At 41.9% G+C, this 24,091-nt stretch overlaps 1 protein-coding gene across 1 annotated transcript in view; it reads left to right on the forward strand.

Annotated features, from left to right (window-relative positions):
* The window catches only part of ANO10 (anoctamin 10), a 154,376-nt gene that overhangs the window by 43,672 nt on the left and 86,613 nt on the right, over window positions 1–24,091 (forward strand). The window contains exons 6-9 of the mRNA XM_073630309.1: window positions 3,232–3,801; window positions 8,682–8,737; window positions 11,834–11,908; window positions 22,481–22,663. Coding sequence (XP_073486410.1) covers window positions 3,232–3,801; window positions 8,682–8,737; window positions 11,834–11,908; window positions 22,481–22,663 — 884 coding nt within the window. The remainder of the gene's footprint in view (window positions 1–3,231; window positions 3,802–8,681; window positions 8,738–11,833; window positions 11,909–22,480; window positions 22,664–24,091) is intronic.

Here is a 24,091-nt window from a genome sequence, read left to right on the forward strand (position 1 = left end):
TGCCCGGGCTCTTGCAGATCTAACAGCCTTGCGGAACCAACTGTGCACCTTGGCTCTGTACAGGGCGCGAGCTGTGATTGCTAAGTGTAGACGAATGTTACAAATGTGGAAAACTGCTGTCCCAGCAAACATTTATCCTCGAACTTCTCAACGATACCCATAGTAAGTTCCATGCTACAGAGGACATAGCAGACCAGTTTCGGAGGTATTATACCTCTTTATATAATCTTCCGTGCCCAACATCCGAAGGGTAGATACCCACTGAGCAGAAGAACATACAGGATTACCTACAAAGATCGGGACTCCCCCATCTCTCAGATGAGGAATTAACTGAATTAGAGAAACCCATCTCTGCAGACGAAGTGGCTCTGGCGATGGCACGAATGCAACTGGGAAAAGCCCCGGGTCCAGATGGCTATTCCCTTCTATATTATAAGACCTTTCGGAGCTTCTGACCGCACATTTTCTCTGTGCATATAATGTTGTGGGGGAAGGATCCGCAATGTTGCTCCTGTCGACTGACGCCGAAAAAGTGATCAACAGGGTGAGCTGGCCCTTTCTGTTCGAGAATCTTAGGTGCATAGGTCTGAGAGAACAAATGATGGCATGGGTTAAAGTCAATGGGCACCTTTCATCATAATTTCAGATAACGAATGGAACGAGACATGGGTGCCCCATGTTTATTCTGACCCTCGAACCCTAACATCTTGGACCTACTATTGGATGCCACCCTTTCCTCGAAAATTGTGGCATTTGCAGACGACCTACTATTTTTCTTGACCAACCCCCTGGTGTCTATCCCGAACCTGCTTGGGGAACTGAGGACATACGAGGAGTTGTTGCTTTTCCGCATCAATTATCAGAAATCGGAGGCGCTCGAGGTCACCCTGCCTCCCTCCTTAGCTGCACTAATCCGGGTGGACTTCCCCTTTCAATAAAAAAGGACCTTCAGGATTGGCAGCATGGGTTGTTCTCCTGGTTTGGGCGCTGTGGCATAGTGAAAATGAACATCATGCCTCGGCTGCTTTATCACTTCCAGGCAATCCCTATACGGATCTTTCCTCAGGGCGGTGAACAGAGCTTTTGTCACATTTGTCTGGGCCCAGAAACCCCCCCTAGGCTGGCGCAAACCATCCTTCGACTTCCCAAGTTGAGGGGCGGTATCGCATTGCCGGATGCCAACCTTTATCATATAGCGTGCCACCTAAATCTGGACTGGTGTCGACACAGAACGCTAAAGCAATGGGTAAAAATAGAGCACACCCTAATGGGGGTCTGGTTGGAGTCACTGCCCTGGTGCCAGAAGCCCTTGCCAAACCCGATATTGAATCATCCCACGGTGGGGGAAACATGGCAGGTTACCCGGAAGGCCTTCCGCGACTTCTCGGTCGCACCGCTCCCTTCTCTGCTCACTCCCATTGTTGGCAACCCGGCCTTCAATCCGGGACTCAATGACCCTAGATTTCTTGAGTTGAAAAAGGTTGAAGGGTCACAGATCCGACACTTTCTCATCAATGGCCAGTGGAAGAATAGGCAACAAATTAATGATGATCCAGCCCTGGCGGGGCTCTCTTTTTGGCAAAAAAATACAGCTAACTCATTTTATTGGCTCTCTGCCCTCCCCGGTGGCTTTCAGGAGGCAACTAACCTCCTTTGAATTGTTGAGCCTGGAGTAGTCTCCATTGAGACACGCTATTTCCCTGACCTATCAACTACTGCTCAACCTGTGGACTTTAGACCTTCCTATATTGCCAAATGGGAGCGGGAGCTGGGAGTGCAATTTACAGAAAAACAAATTGATCGGTGCCTCCTTTTTTCTCACAAAATTGCTATCTGCGCCCGACATCGGGAGGCGGGATTTTAAATACTGTCCCGGTGGTACTACACTCTGTAAAAAATCCACAAGATGTTCCCTCAGAGTACGGACCTTTGCTGGAGATGTGGGGAAGCGGTTGGATCACTCCTTCACGTCTTCTGGTCTTGTCGTATCCTTCAGCCCTTTTGTACAGAAGTGCATGGTATAGTTAAAAAATTCACTGACCGGGAGGTGCCGGTCGAATTACGGAATTCCTCGTAAGGTTTATAGGAGATCCTTTTTGCCTCTCCTGCGAAAAGCTGCATCCCTTTGCTCTGGAAGCAGACACAGCCCCCGTCTGGCTGAAAAAAGTAGCGGACATCAACGCAATGGAGGACTTGGTGGCCACGGAGAAAGGCCTCAGCGAGCAATTCATTTCTTCCCTTGTGTACAGCTACAGTATATGTTTTACAGAAGCCAGTCTTGGGACCAGCTTCTGTCGAATGGACAAGCTGGAAAACCAGCATGCAATCAGTGTTAGCAGCCAATGGCAGGGCGGGGGGGCCGCACCAAGATCTCATGTGTTAGTACAGCAATTTCTCTTTTTTTTTTCCCAGCCCACTGGGTTGAACAAAAAAAATTCTAGTGTGTACCCTGCTCTAGTATGGCTTGACAACCAGTGTATACAACAGGGTTATGTGTAGCCCACTGTCTGCCAAGGACATATCCCATATGCCATTGCACTCAAAGGTTTAGTACAAGCTCATGGCGATAACAGGGGTGAGCTTGTTTTAGGTGGATGAAACAGACTCTAGGCTTTTAAGTAAAAGTGATTGCATTTAAATCACTTTTGTGTGTTTTAAAAATGAAATATAATAAAACAAAAGGGCAACAAAAAAAAGTAAATTATTTTCAAAACCCCACACCTACGAATTGAACATGTGCTTTAAAATGTGGAAGCAGCTATACTAGCAGAATATGATGATACTACTATGTTTACATGCTTGGGGAATTGAAAGTTCACTTTGTTCCTGTACTGTTTCTCTCATAACTGTAGACATCCTTTCAGTGTTACTATAGGCATGAAAAGGACATTTATGATGCAGTTTTTGTTTTTGTTTAAGCACCCCCCTGTAACATAATATTTACTACCTGTTAATCATGCCGGTATAGCCATAATTTTTCAGCATCACCTAATAGGGTGATGGCTGACACCTAAAACAACTATGGCAACATGTTTTTTTCATTTTGGAAAAAAGTATAAAGTATAACAATGGGCAAAATAAAAACATCTTTTTCTGTCATTTTACATCCTATATGTCACAAGACAGAGAATGTCTGTATATGTTGTTCTTTTTATTTTACAGTCTTTAGAATATGCTATCTACAGTATACACTTCCATAGATCACTAATGAATTATACATTTCCTTTGCAGATGAAATACGGCATTATTTTGGAGATACTATTGGTTTATACTTTGCCTTTCTAGAATACTTTACTTGGGCCTTATTACCAATGGCTAGTGTTGGACTTCTTTATTATGCATTTACATGGGAGAACTATGACAACTATGTGATATTTGCTATGTTCAATCTGATATGGGCAACTGTTATCCTGGAGGTCTGGAAGCGTTACAGTGCAACACTGGCCTACCGATGGGGTTCACTACTTATGAAGAGGCAGTTTGAGGAACCCAGGCCTGGCTTTCATGGTGTATTGGGTACCAATCCTGTCACCGGAAAAAGGGAGCCAACTTACTCAAGTTTGAAAAGACGCCTTAGAACATATCTAATTTCTGTGCCTTTTGTGTGCCTCAGCTTGTATATGGCCCTTCATGTGATGATGATTTACTTTGATATGGAAGCCTGGGCCTTAAACTACAACCGCGAACATCAGACATTTTCTAGCGCAGTATTGACATATGTGCCCAGTACAGTTTATGCCATTGTGATTGAGATCATGAATCGTATTTACAGATATGCAGCAGAGTTCCTGACAAGTTATGGTAAGATTTATTTTGTTCTATGTATAGCACAGTAATGCTAAGCACTGACTGGAGTGAGGGCTTTTTTTATTGCTTTGGTCCTTTTTCACTATAACCTGTATGGTTATACTGCCACTTGTTTCTCTGTTATATCAAATCTAATTAGAAATGTCTCCCTTTAATTTTATGCCAGAAGTTCTTAACCTGTTTCCAATTGTAGACTCCCAAGGGATTGCCCAATATGTGCCCATACCCTCTTCATCAGACTGTCAAAATCCTCATCATCACCAGTCCGTTTAGATATCAGTATGTATTCAAAAAATGTGAGCAGCCTGGTTTTACTTTACACGCAGATAGCTAAGAACAGAACAGCTGAAAGAATATTAGAAATATTTTTATAATAATTATGTATTAAAAATGGTAAATCACAAAAAATACAAACTGAGTGATATGTTTTGTTGTTTTTAAATAACTAAAATATGAATACATAGTGCAGGTACTGACAATGTTACTGACATCAATATCAAGCTGACTTGATTTAAAGTTCAGTAAAATTCAACATATACAAGCACATGCTGTCAATCTTACAAAAAAAAAATATTAAAGAGACACAGCGTCGCCTTGCATGTGCAGGATGAAGTGACAGTGTCTCTGCAAAGGGCATCCCTTGACATTACCAGCACTCTCTTCCAGATTTCTGCTTCCCCACAGCTGGAAAGAATACATGGCACTTGAAGGTAAGGAGGGATGGCATGTGTCCTGCTCCTCTATGATTATGCCCGGGCCGTGACCGGGGGAGTGGAATGCCTGCTCCTCCAATTCACCAACACTGCCCATAGTAGAGCCAGGTGCAGAATATCAAGGAACTTTGGGGAATTGTTGGAATGGGAGTGGATGGATGCCCTTTGCAGAGACACTGGTACCTTGCCATGCATGGGTAAGGTGACAACGCCTCTTTAAATATTAGCTAATATTTTGTTTTGTGTGTTAAAGAACTACAGCTATTTCTAAACTCACATAGTAAGGCAGCTTGGGAACATAGTTTAATTGTATAGTTATTTATTAACATTTCTGTATCCCTGCAGTATAGACTATTTGTGTTCCTATTGTGTCTAATTCTAAATTTTCAGATTTTGACTTTTGCCATAATGGATATGTAGATGTGATCATGCTCTGTCTGTGCTAGAAGTCTGCTTTGAATAGCTCTAGATAACTTTATACATTTGTGTAAACACCCCCCTTTTCCCTTCAGAAAAACTCAAAAAACAGATATTAGACATGTAAGTTACTGTAGTATAATGGAGTGATTTTAATGTAGGTGACAGAGCTAATTTTTTCACTTTCCTGCCTTAAAGCCTAAGTTTACTTAAAAAAAATGGCCATAGCCTTGTGTGGTTTCTCTGCCCTTTCTATAGCTCATGGGGTCCCAGAACCTGAAGCCAGATGCAAGCACCAACTATCTCACTTCCTACACTCTCTTCCCAAATCTCCTATCTCCATTGAGGAGATTTGCTTAAATGTGGGGGCGATGCGCCATACACTATTACTCTCTAACCAGTTCTTGGCAAATGTCCTTTCCCAAAAGGACCCAGGGTTTATTCAGAAATGAAAAAAAGAGTTACGCCTCACATTTATGGAGGATCAGAAAAACGGAATATTGTTCTTTGCCGCTAAGACCGCAATCTGCAGTAAAAATCAAGAGATCTCTTTTAAGATTGTGACCAGATGGTATAGGACGCTGTCAATTTTGGGCAAACGTTTCCCACAACATAGAGAAGTGTGTTGGTGTTGTGGTACACATACTGGATCCTTCTTGCACATCTTCTGGGTGTGCCCTGCTCTACAACCCTTCTTGCAACCAATTATGAAGATCATACTACAACTCACAGGTTTCTCTCTGATAAACCTGCTGCTGTATTTCTTCACCATACACCCATATCCCTAAGGAAATACAAGAAACTCATATTTGTTGAATGCTGCCAAGGCCTGTATCCCTCCTGGAAAAACTTGAACCCACCAACTCTTAGACAAAGTTTGGCCCGAGTGAATGACAAAAGATGGAAGGCCTTACTGTGGCCCACAAAAACAAGATCTTGGATCAAAATACAAAATGGCATTAATGGGGTGTCTTCACTAAACATTGTGGGTCTACACATCTACCACACTACGTTTATGCCATCCAACATAATAGTATGCCTTATATATTTATACTATGCCCCTGATCAATGGCCCTTTATTTACTGTTAAAATATGGTGAACACTGTCAATTTTGACTTTGTGAACATTCCAGGTGTTTGAAATACATTCTTTTTTGGATGTGGTGAAACCCTCATTTAAAGTGAAACTAAAGCCTCCTTTTTTTTCATAAGAAAAAAAAAACAAACATATCATACTTACCTGCTCTGTGCAGTAGTTTTGCATTGAGCAGCCCAAATCCTCCTCTTCTCGGGTTCCTCTTCGCTGCTCCTGGCCCCTCCCTCCGGCAGAGTGCCCCCACAGCAAGCAGCTTGCTGTGGGGGCACCCTAGCCGAGCTGCTGCTCTGTATCTGCCCCGCCCCCTCTTTTTCTCATTGGTTCACTGACCTTGATTGACAGCAGTGGGAGACCATAGCGCCTCAATGAGGCAATGATGAGGGGTGCTGCTGCATATAAAAGGTTTTTTATCTTAATGCATAGAATGCATTAAGATAAAAAAATCTTCTGACTTTATAACCACTTTAAATAAAGAGTATTTAAAAAAAAAATCAGTGTCCCTTGTGCTGCTGGCTATCTTTGGCTGGCTTCACACTGAAGCGGTTTTCAGGCGTTTTAGCGCTAGAAATAGGCTAGCTAAAAAAAAGAAATTTGGGATTTTATATGAAGCATGCGATACCATGGAAAACAAGTATGTCTGACAGGTAGATTATAATCGTATAACCACTATATAACAAGGTAAACAAAGCATGATTTGTGTATAAAACAAATTGATTTATTCCATACATGTAATACCTAAAAGCATCATAGCATAATAGTAATACATGATAATAGCAGACTCATTTGATCCATGTGAGTAAAAGGTAAAGCCATACATCATATTATCAGCATAATACTGTTATGAGTTTGTAAGATGTTCATGCAGTGTAAACACTTATTTAGCATCCAGTTGCTTGATGCATTTTGAATAACTCCACTCATCAGGAGCAGATGCATTGTAAAAAATCTAAAGAAGGTAATAAATAATAGTTGTTATCAATGGGTCTCAGCATGGGAGAGGGGCTACAAGGAAAGAAAGTAGTGGAAAGAAACCCACGGTACAGCATTTTTCCTGACTAATCGTTCCCTGATAGTTTGTCATCATATGCCTTGGGATATACCACCTCAGCTCCCGAAACTGATGAGTACCCTGGCTGGCCTTTGGCCCTCGTCACTATTTACCCAGACTCCGACTTAATCCCTAGCAGGGTGGGTTTCTTTCCACTACTTTCTTTCCTTGTACTCCCTCTCCCATGCTGAGACCCATTGATAACTACTACTATTTATTACCTTTAGATTTTTTACAATGCATCTGCTCCTGATGAGTGGAGTTATTCCACGAAACGCGTCAAGCAACTAGATGCTAAATACGTGTTTACACTGCATGAACATCTTACAAACTCATATTGTATTATGCTGATAATATGATGTATGGCTTTACTTTTTACTCACATAGATCAAATGAGTCTGCTATTATCATGTATTACTATTTATTATGCTATGATGCTTTTATGTATTACACATATGGAATAAATCAATTTGTTTTATACACAAATCATGCTTTGTTTACCTTGTTATATAGCGGTTTATACTATTACAAGCTACCTGTCAGACATACTTGTTTTCCGTGTTATTGCATGCTTTATATAAAGTCCCAAATTTTCCTTTTTTGAGCTAGCCTTGCAATTTAGAGATGGAGGTTATGAACTATCATGTCCTACACCTCATTTAAAGTCCCAAACATTTTTTAATCCTTTCAAGCGCTAGAAATAGCCTCTAAATAACGGCTGAAAACCGCCTCCCATTCATTTCAGTGTGTCTTTTTTCACACTGGGGTGATGCGCTTGCGGGACATTCTGAAAAGTTCTGCAAGCAGCAACTTTGGGGCAGTTTGGGAGTGCTGTATACAGCGCTTCCAAAATGCCCTGCCCATTGAAATGAATGGGCAGAGCTTCCAAAACGTTGCAACACGAGCACTTTTAACCCCTTCTTCGGCCGCTAGCGGGAGTGTGAATGTAGCCTAAGTTGAAATTCAAAGTCATCTGCCCCTCCATACTCCCGCAGCTGTAATCTTTCAGTGCTGGGAGAGTTATTATGATCGACTGGACCTGTCACAGGCGCTCATTAAGAGTGCCGACTATGCCCGCCCTTCCTTCCGCCCTCCTCTCTTCATAGAAGCTGTAATATAGCTTCCATCAATGAAAATCGCTTTGAGTCGTGGAGATGAACATTTTATTCATCTGCACATCCTCCATCCATAGAGCACTTTTCATTGCTGTAAGCTATAGTACAACTTCTATGAATGGAAGAGAGGGGCAGAAAGGGTGGGCATAGGTGGCACGCTTGTATCATCGCATTAACTCTCACAGCACAGGAAGATTATTAGTGTGAGTTCATGTGGGGAGGGGGATGAAAGACTTAGATTTCAACTAAGAGAGCAGACAGCAGCATATAAGGGACACTTTACATGGAATATAAGTACTGTCCCTTCTAGCAATGTAAAAAAAATTAACCAAATGTAGGCTTTAAAATGTCACATTTGTAGGTCATTATTAAAATCCTTTTCAAAGCATGGTTTTATACTATAGCTACTTTTACTTGAAATTTTCTGGAAATTTTGATTTACTTATCAAATGATGAGTGTTAATGCAAATATGTTCTTTGTGCAGAAAATCATAGATTAGAGTCAACGTATCAAAACCACTTGGTGCTCAAGGTGTTGGTGGTAAGTGTCCATTACATTTGTTGTTGATTTGCAATGCGTGGTATGATAGAGTTTAATGTAATCTTCATAAGTTTGTGACTTCTTGCCTCCGTTATGTTTATCTAGATTAATGCAGTTTTATAGAGCAGTATTTTCTCTGGTACAAAAGTGAACCTGCCAATTTTATCATTAATGGTGTGAACACAGCGCCTAATACTGAGAACATATATTGCTGCCTGCTCTTTTGTCTCTCAGTATGTGTGCCAATCTCTCATTTTAAAAGATAACTTGCAGCGGGGTTAGCACTAGGCCTTCTTCCTAGTGACCTAGGCTGCTGCATGTAGACCAGAGGATTCTAAAATTATAACAGGTGTGGCTCACCTGAACTTCCTTGGCTAGAGGAGAAGAGTGCAACTAAAACTTCAAATTAATATGAGCGAGCTGTAAACTGGAAAGCAACAGTAAACATACTGTAAGTACAGAAAGGTTTGACCAACGTATATAGAATAATACAAGTTACCGAGTTCACCATGCTACAAACAGTTACTTGCAATATGCATCCACCAATGGTGTTTAGAGTGTTATAACTATTTCACTAGGATCCCAAATAAAAACTGATACTCCAGAAATGCATCAGAGGTGTGACCTGGGTGGAATCAGGCTGAAGCCGTCTTGTTGATTCACCTTTCGAAATGGGTCGGTGTGCAGAAGTGTTTCTCTCTTTCCAGTGTATGTTACAGAGCCAATGGACAGGCTACTTAGCCACCTGCACCATTGAGTAGGAGTTGAAGATTGATTGTCTGGAGTGGCACCCCAGTTTTCCTAGGGTTACAGAAACGATTTACTGCACTAACAGGTGCGCTTGCTGGGCATGCTGCATTACCTATATGTAGCCTTAACTACGTAGAGTATACAGCTCTGTGTTTCGACAGTGGGACAGAATCTTCCCGTCCCACTCCCAGAACAAAATAGAGTTGGGCTGAGCACTGCTCAGCCATTCACAGAAAGCTTTGTATTCTATGAATGAATATGAAGCTTCTTCTGATTGGCTGAGCTGAAGTTCATGAGATCATCTGCCTGCCTCTTCATCACCAATCAGAGGAAACTTTAGGGTTGATTTACTAAAACTTGAGAGTACAAAATCTGGTGCAGCTGTGCATGGTATCCAATCAGCTTCTAATTTTTTAGCTTGTTCAATTGAGCGTAGACAAAAAGTTGGTACCTACGCAAAATTGCTTCAGATTTTGCACTCTCTAGTTTTAGTAAATCAACCCCATAGTATTCATTCCTAGAATACAAAGCTTCCTGTAAATGGCTGAGCAGCGCTCAGCCCCACTCTCTTTTGACGGGTAATACAGTGTCCACCAAGCGTACCTGTTAATGCAGTATACAGCTTTGCCCAAACTAACTATTTAAGGGGACATTAAATGTGGAGTTAGGCTGCTTTCTCCATATTTTTGGTGGCATCCATTCACAGATGTGATTCCTCTGCGTAGCATTAACATTTTTATTTTAGTGCCAAAGTCCCTCTGCAAGACACAGCACCTCTTCACGTTTCTACTGAGCTATTAGTCTCTCCCCCAGTAAAAAGTTTAATGCCAATACTAGAGATTGTACAGAACACAATTGTCATTGAAAAAGAATCATCAATTTCTTTATTGGTGTCACAAACATGAGTCAGAATGGGGTTATAAATCATCCCTTGGTTCATTTAATGGTTTATGTGATGTTGTAGTTCTGAGAAAGAGGGTTATTTCTTAATCTAGAAACATTCTGACTCTTGTTTTTTTTGCCATAAATTGGTACTTCATGAATTGTTAGCAATTCTCACCAACTTTAATTTATGGTACACCTCAGAAGTGCTGCAGTAGAATCCATCCCTTCACAAGTCAGAACACCGTGCCAGAGAGAATTAAGCAGGCTGCCATTGCTGACGTTTCCCTTTGGGAATGCTCAATTGCTAATTCCCTGACTGTCATGCTGATACTAATGCTTCATTGCTTTCTGCATCACTGATCTGTAATCAGTATAGAAATAAGAATCTCTGGCAGTGATTTATAGCATACTTGTTTTGGGTTTGTGGCTGAAAAGTATTGAAGCCATACACCACCAGACAACCAGCATTTTCAGAGGAAAACCAGCAATGGCTGCCAATCAACTTTTTGTCCATGGAAAGGTCTATTTTAGGAATACTCTAGCAACCTACTTTAAGTTCCACAGATCAAAAATAAAAATCCCTTACAAGAACCCCCTTGTATATCCAGCACCACCCATTGCACCTCGAAATATGATTGAATAAATTACTTCTCATGGTATGCATGAAAAGGTTCTGACCATGCCATGACTCAGAAATTAAAGTCTGTAAGGCCCCTTTAAAACGGAGTGGAATTCGTTAAGCGGATCCGTCTGCTCAACGGGAGATCTCTCCGCTGATGCCAGGGGGTGTCATTGGATACGTGTCCACTGACATCCGCCGCTCCATAGAGAACAATGGGTGGTCCAATCAGGTCTGCCTGGAAAACAGACAGGCGGACCCAATCGGTACGCTGGTGTGAAAGTGGCCTAACTGCTATTACAATCGTATGACACAACTTCACAGTATAATTAGGACTTGTCTACATTATGTGTAGTGACTGGGGTTTTCCCGCACAGGATCAACGCCAGTCACTGAAGGTTACTTAGAAAACAATTGTTTTCTATGTGCCCTGTTCAAATCACAATGCTGGTGTGATGAGCAGTGTGGAAAATGCAGACATGCTGACCTGATGGCAGCTCCGGTCACTGCACTGCAGATCCTCTCTGGTAGTTAGACATTAATGAAATGTTGCTTTGACATTTCAATAAAGTTTCAAATGAAAAAAGTAAACAATGCCTTGCATTGTTACAAAACACAGCTGGCACAGAATGGACAAAAGTAAAGTAAAAGTACTTTGTGCCTGCAGATGTTTGTGTGCATGTACATTGATACTAACACAAATGATGAGATGGACTGTAGAAAAATGTAATTTAAGATTACATTTTTTTAAATTTTATTTTTTTACATCAAACAAATGTTAATGTTTTTACATTTGTAAATTATTGATCATTGTATTAATAATTGTTTATCTTTTCTTCCAGTTCTTTAGTGTTAACTGCTTCTCATCGCTCTTCTACATTGCCTTTGTTATGTACGATTTGGCGCTGTTAAAACAGGTGAGTGCATTACACAGTGATTTTCTTTAGGCCCCTTTCACACTTGTGCGACCTGAAAGTCGCGTGATTTTCCAGTGACTTTGATGTGATTTGAAGCAAAGACTGTGTAATCTTGAGGTCTATGGACCTCAAGTTGCATCGAAGTCGGACCAAAGTAGTGCAGGGACTACTTTGAAGTCGCACTGATATGAATGGTACTCATTGGAAATCATGGGGTACGACTTGCTATGCGACTTTGCAGTCACAGGACAAGTGGCACAAGTGTGAAAGGGGTCTTAGCTCTTGGATGATCAGTGAATACACAGTGCATCAGTTATTGACATTCCCAGAGATTCACAAGAACTGGAAAAAAAAAAAGATAAAATTAAAGTAGAACTATGGGCAAAATAAAAAATGACATAATGGTGCAGTCTGTTAATTTCACAGCAGTTTTTGTTTATCTGGGTCCCCCTGTAACATAGTTTTATTGCCTGTATTGTTCCTGCAGTAGATCTATTGTTTTTCCATTTCTTTACCAGGATGAAAAATGCAGTCTGTTCTGCACCAAAATTATGCAACAGCATTATCACTTTATGGAGTGGGTAGTCCTAGATGGACATGTAGTTTTAAATGGACTGTAAGTCACAAACAAATTAAACCCCGAGCCCAGCTAACATTTTTGAAGCAGTAGTTTTTTCTTTTAGTAAAAACTCATACTAGCATGTCAGACTGCTTGTTTAATTCGGGAAGATTTGCGAAAGCTAAACGGACCTTGTTGCTCTAGGCCAGGGGTAGGCAAGCTTAAAGAGGTTGAGATCTACCTGAACAACATGGGAGAAGTCAAAGATCACCAGGCACAGTGTCGCCTCCTCACACCAGTTTTAAACCTGTAATTGCTGTACTATTGGGTCGCAATTGTGTGCATTGCACGGCAATCATGGGTTTAAATCAAGTGGTGAGGAGGCAACATATTTCCTCCTCACCACCTGTCAAACACACTCAGATCACTTTTTAGAGGAGCAGCAGTGCTTGCTGCACTTGTAAATGAGCCTTTAGTTGCATTCGGCAGGGGCACTCTTAGGGCTCGTTCACATGTAAAACCCTGCGGTTGAGTTGTGGTTTTACTGCCCTAATCCCTGAGGCAGCAGCCAACAGTGTCCACGTGCTGCAGAAGGAATTAAGCCCCCTGTTGCTTTTGGTGCATGCTACTGCCTGCCAATCACAACCCATTCAAGTAAATGGGGCCACTCCTTATGGGACAGGAGCCAACACTACAGAGGAGGCATCGGCCTATGGGACTGTTGCCTCCTACTACAGCTCCATCTTTACAAGTAATCCTTCTGCATTTCACTCTGTTTGATGCTTTGGGATGGTGGGTCAGCAAGCCCAGACCGCAATCTACCTGTCACTTGTCCGCGATCTACTGGTTGCTGACCCCCGCTCTAGGCAGTTGCCTAATTTTTTATTTTCTTGCAGTTGTCATGAATAAGGCCCATGACCCGTTAAATCCCACATAAGGCCAGCAATCCTGTCATTGGCACAATAAAGCAGTAACCCAGTTCTCTGTTGTCGCTCCTTTGCTGATCGAAATGCTGCAGACTATTGCTCGCCAGTGATTGTCCAGCGACAGAAAGTGGCGTTGCAAGTCTAGCCAGCAAGGGAACGACATCGTAGAGACAGGTGGGCGGTTTCTTTACTTTCCTCCTATAATATTGAGCAACACAAGGAAAATACTAGGCTGGTGAAGGCTCTTCCTTATTTGAGCTCTTTGATACCTTGGCTAGATGATTACATCTATAGCAATAGACGATCCTTCTATTCCTGAGGGTTACGCTTGGCCACAATGATACAGAGACTGCTGCACCAATGTATACCTTGAATACTAGGATTTGGCAGAAAAAAAACAGTGCAATGTAATCAAACTCATGTGATAGATTCTGTGACACATGTCTAAAAAGAGCACATCACTGCCCTTCAATATTTCTAGTAACGCATATAAACCTCTTATAACATGTGAATATAATTTCAAGTGCAAATTATAAAACAAAAGTCCGTTAAACAATGCTGTATTGATATACAATGGCTGTGAATTAAAACCACTCCTTCAATAAATCAAAAAATCACCAGAATGTTCATAGGTGAAGAAAGTGTAACCAACTAAAGGTTCCCATCCAACTCCTTTAAGAAATAGTGCCATAGTGCAAATCAGTTAAGCTTGAAAGTGCTTGTGCATCCCCACCCTGCCCTTAGAGAAAGCATGGTCATTTACCAGACCCATAGATCCCAAAAGATCATATGCACATGTTAGATATCTCTGTTGGAAAACCACAGCTCCTTGCAGACCACTCTCTGGGACTCGAGGTGAACTCAGGCTTCTGACTTATGGAATGTTTGGAGTTAAAAGCAATAGAGAAGACTCATAGTGCATTACCATTTAAAACCAAAATTTTATAAAACATGTTTTGCACTTACAGAATAATCAATTGTGTTTAAGCAAACAATATCATGTCGGCACAGCCGCCTGCAGCGTGGTCTGTGCGTCCTGATGTCAAACCACTGGCTCCTGCCTGCCACGTTTCCCCTAAGAAGACGTCAACTGGGATTGGAGACAAATGCTTAAAATGAACTTTCCAGTATTCCAGACCCTAAACACTAACTTTAAAGGCCCTTTCTATTCAACCAAGACTAATCTAAAGAACAGAATGTTTTCTAATAGACATACCAAAACACCACTACCATCTCTCAGATTATAAGTGCACTCATCCGTGTGCAGCCACATTGCCCAGGGCACATTATCACAAAACAGGAGGAGCAAGCCTGTCACTTATTCCTGTTTGTCCATTGCCAGCTCATATCTAATACCAGTCAGTGAATGCAGTGCCACCATGTAAAAGCATACGGATAGTGGGATTGGATACATGGAATAACTAGCACCAATACCTCTGCCTCATGCCTCAGTACAGCACATCACTATAGCAAGGGGTGCGTTTAACAGCTCTATGCAAGTTTACCTGAATGGTCATGGGAAATTAAAAAGGCCAGTTTAAGTTAACCAAACCCTGAAACTTAACCAATACCCTATACTTAGAGGGTCTGAGCTGTAGAAGCTGTACCTATTGAGGGCAAAGGACTAGTCACTAGTAGTGGCTGTAGGGTCTCCGCTGCTGCTCTTTTCCCATTACTAACTTTATAAAACAAAGTTGCAGCGCTAAGAATGAAGCAAAGAAAGGTCTCCCTATAGCCCCACTTCCATGCTGTCCCTGGAATAGGTATATGAGTGGCAACCTCAGCCTGGACTCAGACCAGGCCATGCCTCCAACGTGTTTCGCTCCGCCCCTCATAGCTTAGTCTTGGGGATCACAAGGTCCCTCCCATGCCGGCACTCCTGGCGGCGGATGTCTGGGACTCGCACCCCATTTCAGAGAGTCTAAGCGGCACACCAAGCAGTTCTTTGAATGGCAGTGCTAAGCACGCAACCTTAGATTTGGTAGAGTGAAGTGGCAGCCAAGGAGTAATTTGATCTATATTATTAAGTGCTAAGAAATTGACTACTTTTAAATGATTTTCAGATTAAACCACCATTCAACTTCCATATAAGTGAAGTACTACCACTTACTAGGCATTCTGGCCTCAAAACATATAGAAGGCAAACAAAACATAATATATGTGCATCTTCGTGTATCCGCTGTGTGAGCCGACAAGTTCCACGAGGCATTGCACGGCTGACAGTTACAAGCATGACTCTCACGGGCAGAGGCGTGATGGGACTTGTAGTTCCACAACAGCTGGAGGGCCACCAGTTTGACACCCCTGGAGGTCATCACTATCACCCGGAAGTTCAAATGAGCACTCACCAGAATGTAGGACCTCACTGCATATAAAGAGGTCAAAACGTACTTAGGGTTCCAAAAGGCAAGGTAATCTGAGTGCTGCAATTGCTTATTTTAGGTAGTAGTTTTTTTTTACATGAATATAGGACAGGAGTGCAGAATTCTCAGACTTGATGGTATTGAAGTTAGGGCGGTGATGACAGCTCTGGATCCTGAACATTTAAAAACATCCAACTGAGTCTGTTTCCTTATTTCTGTCTCCAAAGATTCACCTAAAACTTTACTTATTTATGTGTAAGGCAGAGTATGACCAATACAGATATATATTTTGTCTTGCTGGAGAAACACTAGAGGGGGCTCTTTACATAGACTTCACACTGCGAGCATCTCAGATCCTAATGGAATGATTTCTTGTCATTGCAGCACTCCTGCTTCTCTATACATTTCCATAGATAGTGGTACAATTCATAATTTCATTACATATACACTCATGCCATCTATGGGTATTGCGTGTTCTCATATATATAACATAGCAGATGCACATTGTTTGTAATCCAGAGAAACAGTGAGTATTTTTAATCTGAACTCACAGCTTCTGCAAATTCTTACCCTGCTATTTACAAGCTAAATCCCTATAGCTATCAGTTTCTTTATAATTTGAATGTCCCTGTAATTAAGCCTTTGGACGTAGAGGCTGGTGTTTGTATTACATTACACCCCTGATGGCCAACCTGCTGTCCAAGGGCCAAATGTGGCCCTTTGGTACTTATAGTGACCCTCTCAGGACCCTGCAGCCAGTAATAAGAGCATTGATTTGTAAAGGGGCTGTAATGGCAGTGATCTCTAGTAGTCTAAACAAATGGCCACTGCCCTCACCTATAACTGGCCTTTGCAACAAGGAGCACATGAAAGGGCAATGCATGCGTAACAAAACCAAAGAAATTCCCAGCTCAACTTGCCAACCAGCCTGCAACCAACAGAATTATCCCGTCTAACAGTATAAGCCATGTAAGCTGCAGAGCCCCGTCAAGGCATTTTCTGTAGTCCTAACTCTAAATTTTGAGAGCCTCCACAGTGGAAGCACATGCATTATAATGTGTATATATATAAAAACACATGCAGCGCTAAAATGTGCATTTACGTTTTCAACACATAACTGTGAAAAAGTGCTGAAAACATAACCTATACCTATTAGGTTATATGTGGAAATGGTGAACATCTAACACATAAACGAATTGAGAGAAAGGTCCATAAATGTGTGATGAATTATATGTTAGTTCACAAGTGCATGGGGGTTCATAGGCATGGATGGTGCCAAAGCTCCACGTGGGGTGGGAGCTGGAACAGACTCTGTATGGGGAGACACTTTGAACATGGATCTTCTAGGCTTCAAATGAAGACTGCAAATGGTAGAAATAAAAATCCTTACCAGAAGGGGTGGACACAGTCATCATACGGTGGAGTGTCATACATGCTTGACGGATCCAACGATCCCAGGGATATCTGGCTGGAGAGATCCTGGTGGGGAGTCACGTCCAGGGCGACCGTTACCGTTTCGATGGTATGGAGGTTCCCGATCAATCAGAATGTCTTTCTTAGATGGAAGGAGTGTGCCAAGAGAAATGGCTAAAGCTCAGCAGGGTCCCATTCATGAAAGGAGATAAGAGCAAAAATTCTCGACATAGGGCATGAATCAGTTAAAAAATAAGCTTTTATTTAAAAGCTAGAACAGTGCTGGACAGTGCACTTCAGTATATAAAACGTGATCACAAAGAGAATGAATATATTTTATAAAATAGAATAAAATCGCGTGATAGGGCATCTGTAGGCATTAGCAACCCGACATGTTTCGGACCATCGTCGTTCTACTGGGGCATGAGCCTGAATGCCCCAGTAGAACGATCCACCAATCATAGCGCTCTGTGCGGAGTCACGTGACGGCGTCACTACGCGTGACGTTATCGCGCACCGGACGCCGCGCTCCAAGCCTCCTCTTCACTCCTCTGTTTGGCCTCTCACTTCCTGGAGTGAAGAGGAGGCTTGGAGCGCGGCGTCCGGTGCGCGATGATGTCACGCTACTCCGCACAGACGCTATGATTGGTGGATCACTTTGAGCATAACTTGTAGTGTCAGCAATGTAGGATTCTATACTGAGTTGAATACAGGGCGGCTGCTTGATGCAGCTGTCAAGCATTCTCATATAATTACCCATGTAATTTTCCAGGTCTACACAGCTGACCAGTATTTAGTGCAATTATTTGTGCATATATGTAAGCGTGATACAGGCATTCAGGCTCATGCCCCAGTAGAACGACGATGGTCCGAAACATGTCGGGTTGCTAATGCCTACAGATGCCCTGTTATCACGCGATTTTATTCTATTTTATTTAATATATTCATTCTCTTTGTGATCACGTTTTATTTACTGAAGTGCACTGTCCAGCACTTTTCTAGCTTTTCAATAAAAGCTTATTTTTTAACTGATTCATGCCCTATGTGGAGAATTTTTGCTCTTATCTCCTTTCATGAATGGGACCCTGCTGAGCTTTAGCCATTTCTCTTGGCACACTCCTTCCATCTAAGAAAGACATTCTGATTGATCGGGAACCTCCATACCATTGAAACGGTAACGGTCGCCTGGACGTGACTCCCCATCAGGATCTCTCCAGCCAGATATCCCTGGGATCGTTGGATCCCTCAAGCATGTATGACACTCCACCGTATGGTGACTGTGTCCACCCCTTCTGGTAAGGATATTTATTTCTACCATTTGCAGTCTTCATTTGAAGCCTAGAAGATCCATGTCTGATACAGAGTACAGAGATACAGATACAGAGTCTGTACCAAGCTCCCACCCCACGTGGAGCTTTGGCACCATCCATGCCTATGAACCCCCATGCACTTGTGAACTAACATATAATTCATCACACATTTATGGACCTTTCTCTCAATTTGTTTATGTGTTATAGGGCGTACACACGGTCGGACTTTGTTCGGACATTCCGACAACAAAATCCTAGGATTTTTTCCGATGGATGTTGGCTCAAACTTTTCTTGCATACACACGGTCACACAAAGTTGTTGGAAAATCCGATCATTCTGAACGCGGTAACGTAAAACACGTACGTCGGGACTATAAACGGGGCAGTGGCCAATAGCTTTCATCTCTTTATTTATTCTGAGCATGCGTGGCACTTTGTCCGTCGGATTTGTGTACACACGATCGGAATTTTGTTGTCGGAAAATTTTATATCCTGCTCTCAAACTTTGTGTGTCGGAAAATCCGATGGAAAATGTGTGATAGAGCCTACACACAGTCGGAATTTCCAACAACAAGGTCCTATCACACATTTTCCATCGGAAAATCCGACCGTGTGTACGGGGCATTAGATGTTCACCATTTCCACATATAACCTAATAGGTATAGGTTATATTTTCAGCACTTTTTCACAGTTATATGTTGAAAACGTAAATGCACATTTTAGCGCTGCATGTGTTTTTATATATATATTCATTTGTACACTATTCACCACATTGTTACATGCCGGCAGCTATCATTTATTTATTTCTGTAATAGCGCAATTATTGATTGGTTTTATTGATTATAATGTATAGGCAGAGGGCAGGTGAGCCTGGAAGGAGCCCACCCCTCCCTAAAGGCACAGGGGCACATTGGACACCCAGCACATAGCACCATGGCAGCAAAGGTGTCAAGTTCATCCCTAGTTCCTCCAGTCTCTAACAGTTCCCTGCAGCATGTCTCCAGCCTTAGGCTACATTCATACTGGCGATTAAGATGGTGCGAATTGCAGCAGCAGCAATCTTTGGTTTACAGCTACAGATGAGAGCGGCTGGGGGCAGTCGCCGGCTCACTATAATGACAGGTCACCAGTCGGCGAACCAGCTATTTGGGGTTCTATGCACAGCCAGCAATTACTTGTGGTGACAGCTGCTGGATGTACAGCGATCACCACAGGTAATCGCAGGCTGTGTGGAGAGCTACGGATAGCTGTGGTCTCCAGCGAACTGTCAGAGTGAATGGGGCCAGCGGCTGCACCTGGCCGCTCTCATCTGCAGCTGTAAACCAAAGATTCCTGCCGCTGATATACACCGCCCTTAAAAGAGAAGTATGGGTTTTGCATTTTTTGCAAATTCATACTTACCTCGGGGGATACAGCATCAGATTGATACTGCAGCTGTCCCCCTTCGTCTCTGCACTGAGAACTGAGCCACCAAACATCACTGATGGCTCAATTCTCACTCCTCCGGAGTGATGCTGACTGTCAATGAGCATCGCTCCTGCTCTGATCCTCCACTGTCATTGGAACGCTGATCTGTGGAGGGGCTGGAGCGGCTGTCTCAGCGGCTCGCTGAGGCTACCATCAGTCAGGGCAGCTGGTGGATCCAGACTTGGGAAGTCGGAATGACGTGCTGCCTCGACTGATAGCAGTGACGTCGGCGGAGAGCGGACTTCAGACCGCTCTCCGCTGAAAATGGGTCACAGGAGTGCAAAACGAATTGCACTCATGGGATCCATAGGAGAAGCCCAGCCAAACGAGCTCAGGCTGGACTTCTAATTGTCTGTGTAAATGTAGCCTGAACATTTTTAATGGATAAATAACATTTGTTCGTTATAAGCACCCCTGTCACTGTTAAATGGTTTGCCACAACCCTCTAACTGCTACATCTGAAGGACAGCTTGTTCTGTTGAAAAACACAGACCTTCTAGCTAGATCACCAGGTACTAAGAAAATAAAAGAAAAAAAGCCTTAAAAAAAAGAAAACTAATGCAGCTATCACATCTAAGAATTGGTAAGCTGCAATATAATGGTTGCTTTTGGGTTTATTACCAATTTAAGGTTGAATATACAGTGCTCAGCATTAATGAGTATACCCCTTTTTGAAAAGTAAGATTTTACTCAATATCTCAATTAACACAAAACCATTTCCAAAATTTTGACAAAACTGAGTTTTATAGAACATTTTTTAGCTCATTACATCAAAATACGGTTAATAATATAACAGATCAAAAAAATTTCAGTTTTACTCAAATTAGTTGGTGCAAAAATGATTACACCCCACAACAAAAACGACTACATCTAGTATTTTGTACGACCTCCATGATTTGCAAGGACAGCACCAAGTCTTCTAGGCATGGAATGAACAAGTTGGCAACATATTGCAACATCTATATTTTTCCATTCTTTAAAAACGACCTCTTTTAGAACCTGGATGCTGGATGGAGAGCGATGCTCAATTTGTCTCTTCAGAATTCCCCATACTGTAGGTGTTCCCTGATTGGGTTCAGATCAGGAGACACCTTGGCCACTGAATCACTTTCACCCTTTTCTTCTTCAGAGATACTACACTGGTCTTAGATGGTGTGTTTGGATCATTGTCATGTTGGAAAAGTGCACGACGACCAAGAGCATGGAGTGATAGTAGCATCTTCTCTTTCAATATAGAGCAGTACATCTGTGAATTCATGATACAATCAATGCAGCTCCCGACATCAGCAACACTCATGCAGCCCCCCAGAAGGACATTGCCACCACCATGTTTCACTGTAGGCACCATGCATTTTTCTTTGTTCTCCTCACCTTTGCAATGCCATACAGTTTTGACACCATCAGTTCCAAAAACATTTATCTTGGTCTCATCACTCCAGAGTACAGAGTCTCAGTAGTCTTCTTTTTCAGCATGGGCTCTGGCAAATTCTAGGCAGGCTTTTTTGTGCATGGGCTTTAGGAGAGGCTTCCTTTGTGGCTGGTACCCATGCATGCCATTCCTCTGCAGTGTACGCCATCTTGTGTCACAGGAAACAATCACTCCAGTTTGGATTTCTTCTACTTAAGCTAACTGCAGTGAACTTGCATGGCGATCTTCTTCAACCCTTCTCATCAGAAGAAGCTCCCGTCAAGGTGTTAACTTCCATGGGTGACTTGGAAATCTTTGTGAGATGGTTGCAGATGGTTGCAGTTCTTTGTTAAATTTTTGTATCACTTTTGCCACAGTATTCTGACTGATAAGTAAAGCTTTGCTGATCTTCCTGTGGCCTTCACCTTTCTTGTGTAAAGAAATTATTTTCTTTCTCAGGTCTTGTGACATTTCTCTTCCATTGCTGACAGCATGAAATGGAAAGGGGTTTTCTTTGTAAGTAACGCCCTTTTATAATCGACTGCTGGGCACCTATTTAACGACTAATGTCACTCGCCTGTAGTTCTTGTTAATTAGGATTTTGTTGTCTAAAATGTATCTTTTGCTCTGAAGACTTTTATTGGAGTATATTCATTTTTGCAACATGGTCTTGAATGAATTTGTTAGAAGAAAACTTTTTTTGTGTGTGCAAATTGACAAATCTTGGTCACAATCGATGGTTTGCATTTGTGGGAGTATTTTGTAGTATATTGTCCCATAGAAAACGTTGATTCTGAAAGGTGAGTAAAGGTTTTCTGACACGTTTTTTGGAGTGTACTCATTTAGGCTGAGCACTGTATATGTTGCTGTATTACTGTTTATGGAAGTATGAGGATTGTTAAACTAATTGCTAAGCAAAGCTCACAATATATACTGGTATTGCTGTGTTGCGTGTTTAGCCATTGCATAACACATCTTAGGGAACCATTACTATAATGCTAGAGACTAATATAAAAACAGTTCAAGTTTATCCTACAAGCAGAAAAATTACATTATTTATACATTGTTATACGTCTGTTTTATTTCTTACTATATTACTATATTACTTATTTGTTTTTTTCTGCAGAGTCTGGTCTGCTTGCTTCTGGTCTCTCAGTTCTTTAATCAGATTTTTGAGACGTTTCTTCCATACTGGATGCAGAAGAGAACTAACAGACAATTGGTTGAAAAAGCAAAATCACTGAATTCAGCCTCTAAGTACACTTTGTTGGATCAAATTTGCCTAGAAAAGGATATGTACACTTATTTGGTGAGTATTAGTATAACCACATGTGGAGCCTCTGGCATGAGAAACACCGCAGGGAATGCGGTATAAATACATTGTGATGTAACTCTCTTTCTGAAAGTAAATGGTGCAAAATAAAAGCAAGAATATAAAACATACTGATTTATTTAGTTATGTTGCTCTTTATCGAGAATGCAGTTGACAAGGCCAGCCATAGACGGTTCGAATCTTGGCCGGTTCAGCAGGAACCAGCCAAGATTCTAACTATTAATGGGCAGGCTGAATGTACCAAGTTGATCGATTGATCAACTTGGGTACAACCAGCCTGCCGGACTCTCTTGCGAATATTGCTAGCGGCTGGTATAGCCATTAGTGATAGTCACTGTCTTCTCCTGGCAGGGACAGCTTCCGCCGCCTGTCTGTGTTGATGGGGGAATCAAGAAAATTTCTTTCCTGCAACTCGTGGTTGCAGGAAAGAAATTTGCTCCATGTATGGCCGGCCTAAGAATGGTCGTAACATTTGGCAAATAAAACAAGATAATAATAACCATGCACATTTTGTTATTGCAGCTTGGGGATGAGCAAGTGGCACTGGGTCCAGGGGAGAATAGAAAGAAACACTTGGATGGATGGCGGTTTGCCTCAGTCAATAGATTACAAAACATGTTACGGGTTAACTGGGGGGTAAGCCGCCAATGGGAGGGTCATTGGTTAATAATCTAGTTTGGTACCACTGGGTGTATTGGAAACATTGTACTATATAGATTGTTGAGTACCTAAAGGGCACAGTTTGAATAAAAGATTCCCAAACCTCAAAGAAATTTTGGACCTGCGAGTCCTTAAAGAGGCCTCCACCCATTCCAAATAGAAAACATAAGATAATTTAGCGCTGAACAGAGAAGTGGTGGGGGTCCGGGGTAAATCCACTGATGAAGAATAGCTTTCCATGCCACAAGTGACATAACAATAGGAAATTGTTTACATCATCTATAGTTTGTACACCAGTAATATGGTGGCAGAAGTAAGGTAATTGCAAATGATTTTCATTTTTGTCTATCTTAATGTTTTTTTAAGATTATACAGCTGACATGTTTTCATATGGTTTTCATTTTTATCTAGCCACTGAGTCTGCTATACTTAGATACTTCAGTTGGGTGGAAGATAGATGATTGACTTTTTTCTTCCTGAATGCCATCTGTACTGCATCAAACTGCTGCCAGGACTGGATTGCAGTGTTATGCCCCACAGTTCTGCATCTGATTTTTTTGGCCCTGTACATAAGGCAATAGTATATTGCATTGATGTGCTGTGTGGATTCAATTCAGGTCACTAGAGATGTGATATGAAATGTGTCCATTGTTGTTAGTGCCTCTTTTATATAAATGCCATTCTCTACATCCTCTTGTAATAAAGCATATTTTTCTTGAAATTATATGCTATGTTAATAGTCTT

This window comes from Aquarana catesbeiana, linkage group LG05, assembly GCF_042186555.1.
Source record: "Aquarana catesbeiana isolate 2022-GZ linkage group LG05, ASM4218655v1, whole genome shotgun sequence".
NCBI classification, from domain to species: Eukaryota; Metazoa; Chordata; class Amphibia; order Anura; family Ranidae; genus Aquarana; species Aquarana catesbeiana.